The 3,758-nt window shown below is 44.5% G+C and overlaps 1 protein-coding gene across 1 annotated transcript; it reads right to left on the bottom strand.

Annotated features, from left to right (window-relative positions):
• Positions 1-297: 297 nt before the first annotated feature.
• LOC104466036 (chromosome unknown open reading frame, human C3orf17) lies at positions 298-2,954 on the bottom strand (the record flags this gene model as incomplete). The annotated part of the gene is made up of 4 exons (XM_010079339.1): positions 298-694; positions 1,150-1,400; positions 1,799-1,860; positions 2,593-2,954. Coding segments are annotated over 4 exons (1,072 nt in total), but the record flags the coding sequence as incomplete, so codon positions are not given.
• Positions 2,955-3,758: the final 804 nt, after the last annotated feature.

Below are 3,758 nucleotides of genomic sequence, written 5' to 3'. Positions count from 1 at the left end.
TTACCCCTTTAATTTTCTCCCCTATCCTTAGGTGGGGGGGGGTTGGGTGATTAGTTATTAAATTGTTCTTATCTCAGCCCGAGTCCTTCTTTTTTCCCTTTACCCCTTTAATTTTCTCCCCTATCCTTAGGTGGGGGGGGGTTGGGTGATTGAGTGAATGGGTGTGTGGGTTGGACCCCAGCCAAGGGCAAACCCATCACAGTGTGAGTAACCAAGACACTATTAGGGTTTTTAGGGTTTTACTTAAGAAAAAATAATTGGAATTACTTGAACCCTTTCCTCCTTGCATGTCCAGGGTCAGACACCCATTACTGCAAAAATAGAATCAATATCCATGTTCTCAGTAGCTTCTTTCCACGTAGGGCCAGGGCTTCCTTCCAGCAGCAGACAATTAGGGGTCCCCCCTGTGCTTAGTTTGACAGAGGCTGTATCAGCATTGGAACATCCTTCCTGACTCGGAGGCCCATCCTGGTAAGGTGGGAGGATGGATGAAGCACTGTCCTCACAGACCCCAAAAAGCTCAGAAGGTTTTTGCTGAACAGTCCTCAGAGTTCTCTTCAAGCGTGTAGATGGTTTGATCCTCCTTCGACAGAACCGTGCCCTGAGGTACTGCTTTGGCCAGCATCTATTTTGTGACCCGTATAGGAGGTATTTACGGACAGATGTTTTGACACAGCACAGTTTCTTCTTCAAGCTTAAGGGGAGAAAGGTGCAAAAAACGTAATGATCAGCTGCTAAAGTGATATTTAATTTGGGGTTTGGAGAGATTTGGTTATTAGCCTTCTCTACCATTTTCCTTGTCATACAAAGGAGATATGACAGCACCTTGTGCAACAGCAGCCAGGGCATTCTTAAGAAAAGTAACACCCCTTGTATCACATAGTCATTACCATTAAACATGCACATGATTTAAGTTGCATTTTTATCCTCCCTCTTAAGTATCTGTGCATTTGTTAGCCTTTTAAATCCTTTCACAGCTGACTGAAACTAAACAGAATGTTCATGTTAGTGTCTAGTGACCTGAACTAGTGACCCCGTTTGAATTTAAAAATAATGCATTAGACCACTGCGTTTCTCTACACTAACAAGATACATAATATTAATATGTAAACTGTCAGATCCAGAATCCCCACACCCACACAAAATTACCTGCATCCTTGAGCCTCCACGTGGTGCAACCGGTTGCTTTTCAACAACTTGTTACGCAGAAAATAAGCTTCTGATTTGAATTTGTTACCTTTGCACCACAGAATCGCTTTTCTGAGTGCCTCTGACAGCTCCCCAAATGATGTAGCTGTTTGGACCATCTGTACAAGAGATCCAGTATGCTGCAGTTTTGCTATACGAGAGGAAGGTGATGCCGACTTTGCTTTAAAAGGTGTTGATGCAATGCTTATACCCTGAAAGAATAACACAAAGTCCTTTAAAAACATGACACACCTGGATCCTCTCTGCTGGAGAGGAGCAGAGCACTGAGGTCTTTGTGAGAACATTCCCTGTTTCTGAAGTGGAAGAGCACTCTTGAATACAAAAAGAAGAGGCGAATAATTAGAATTTGTATTCCTATCTACTACTGACTTGCTCTCTGGTCATTTCACTTGACATACCAACAAACACTCAAATTCGTAAGCAGAAATTCGTAGTGATTTTCAGTGCAAAGCTTCCATGCCAATCTGGGTTGTTAGACAAGCAAAAATAAGGCAGAGAAAGGGGACATATTCAGCCAGGGATATCATGTTTTGAGTGTTAGGGTTTTTAAAGTTAATAAAAAAAACCTGTAAAATGGTGCCATACAAACCTCTTGTGTTAGAGGTCTAGATGGTTTAAGTAAGCTCTTCACATCAAACCCCAGGTGCTTCCCTACAAAGAGAGGAGAGTTCCCATTATGAAGGAAAGACAGTTTTAACTCTGCACAGAGCTACGCTGCAGTGCTTTGCCTTGCTGAGCTCCCAGGTCTCCTCCTGTCTCAGCAGGCTCACACCTGTAGTCAACATTTCCAGGCAATCTCAAGGGGGCTACACTCATCTTGCAAGGCAGCTGGCAAGGGATGAAGAGGATGCAGAGATTTACAGATGGCTGCAAAGGAGAACTTAATGGGCAAAAGCTTCACGTGAACACCTGGATGCCTGCACTCACTGGCCATAGCCCCGACTGCAGGGGGAGACTTGGGCACAGCCCAGAACCAGCAAGCACACGATACTTGCATCCTGGGCTTACGGCCTTACCCACTCTTGTGTGGACTGTGCACAGTGCTCTTAGCTTCCCTCCCTATCCCTAGGCCCCATCTATACAGACGCAGAAAAATATAAATGACTATTTACAGAACCTGTATACCACGTTCATTACCTGCTTCTCTCCAGGCTCTATCATGTTTAAAACACAAACCAAAAAAATGTCACAATACTAACATTATCCACAGCTTTATAAAGGCAACGGTACATGCAGCATTCTCCTCCTCTTCCAAGGAGAGGAGAGGGTAGTTTGTACTAGAACAGCACACTGTGGGTAGAAGTAGTACTTGGCTCTGTTGGACAAAAGTTGCGGTCAGTCTCTGAGATGTCAGAAACCAGACGCTTTGTGGCACAGCTTTACCTCTGCTGGCTCTGGTCACCAGAACTGGCTCTCCGATGTCTGCAGGGCATGGGATGCTACAGATTTTCACAGCACTCATGCAGGTCGCAAAATTTCTCTTTTTCCCCACCTCTGACACTGCCTCTGGCATTGTTGGGAAGAGCTTCTTCATCCAGCTGGTAGGTTTTTTTGTTTTAAGCATTCTAGCCTTTTGCTTTTTCACCTCAGAAGAAACATTAACTCCAAGGAAGTTACTGATGTCAGAAGGGAAGGTAAACCCCTGGATATAAGGCATCTGCTGGGTCTCAGATACCAGTTGAAGTGATGTTGACAACGTGCCATACAACGAAATGAGGTTCTGCAATACACACCTGTACTGAATCCTGAAGAGAGAAGACAGAAAGGTATGGAGTCTCCTCTAGCAAAACCTTGTGCTCACTGAACAACTACCTTCAGCTCAAGCAGAAGCAATGGAAGAGATTCCAAGCTGCCCTTTCTCTACTCCCCTTCAATACAAGCTTATCTTGTTACACTCCATCACCATGATTTCCTTAATATTAGTCTGAGTTTTAAGGAACTGTTCAAGATCAGAGCATAGGAGTAACTTGACTAGTAAATCCCTGATCAGGAGCCCCTCTGCTTCCCTAGTGCTTTGTGGAGTGCCACACCTGTGACTCAGCAGGCTCCCCAGTCACATCCAAATCATTTGACAAGATATCTTCCCCCAAAAGCAACCTGTACCAACATAGGACAATGGTGCTAGCACTGATTCCATGCAATCGCCTGCTCTATGTTTACTGAGGAGACAGATTCCTTGTGCCAAAGAATATCTTAATGAGTTCTTCTACACAGTGCTGCTACTCCTTCAGCCCAGACAGCAGTTATTTTCTCAGCGTTGCTCTGCTGTACTAAGAGAGACCAGAACACGACGATTTCCCTGGAAAACTCGGCAGTATTATAAAACAACTTTATCACAGCCTTTCCATTTCAGCATGAGGCAGGACTTACTGCTTGCTGCAAAGAGTGTTTGTGGCAGGCTAGCATGAACACTGTGGTTTTATTAGTGCTACATAAAGTTTGCTATGAACCAAGAACAAAGCCTTCCAAAACAGCAGGTAAGAAGTCTCCACTTACACAACTCTTCAGGTGCTAGAATCAAGTCCAAAAGGATGGAGGGACCCCCTCCC

Source organism: Pterocles gutturalis, unplaced genomic scaffold, assembly GCF_000699245.1.
Source record: "Pterocles gutturalis isolate BGI_N339 unplaced genomic scaffold, ASM69924v1 scaffold53888, whole genome shotgun sequence".
Taxonomy (NCBI): domain Eukaryota; kingdom Metazoa; phylum Chordata; class Aves; order Pterocliformes; family Pteroclidae; genus Pterocles; species Pterocles gutturalis.
This window is presented reverse-complemented; position numbering and strand designations above follow the sequence as displayed.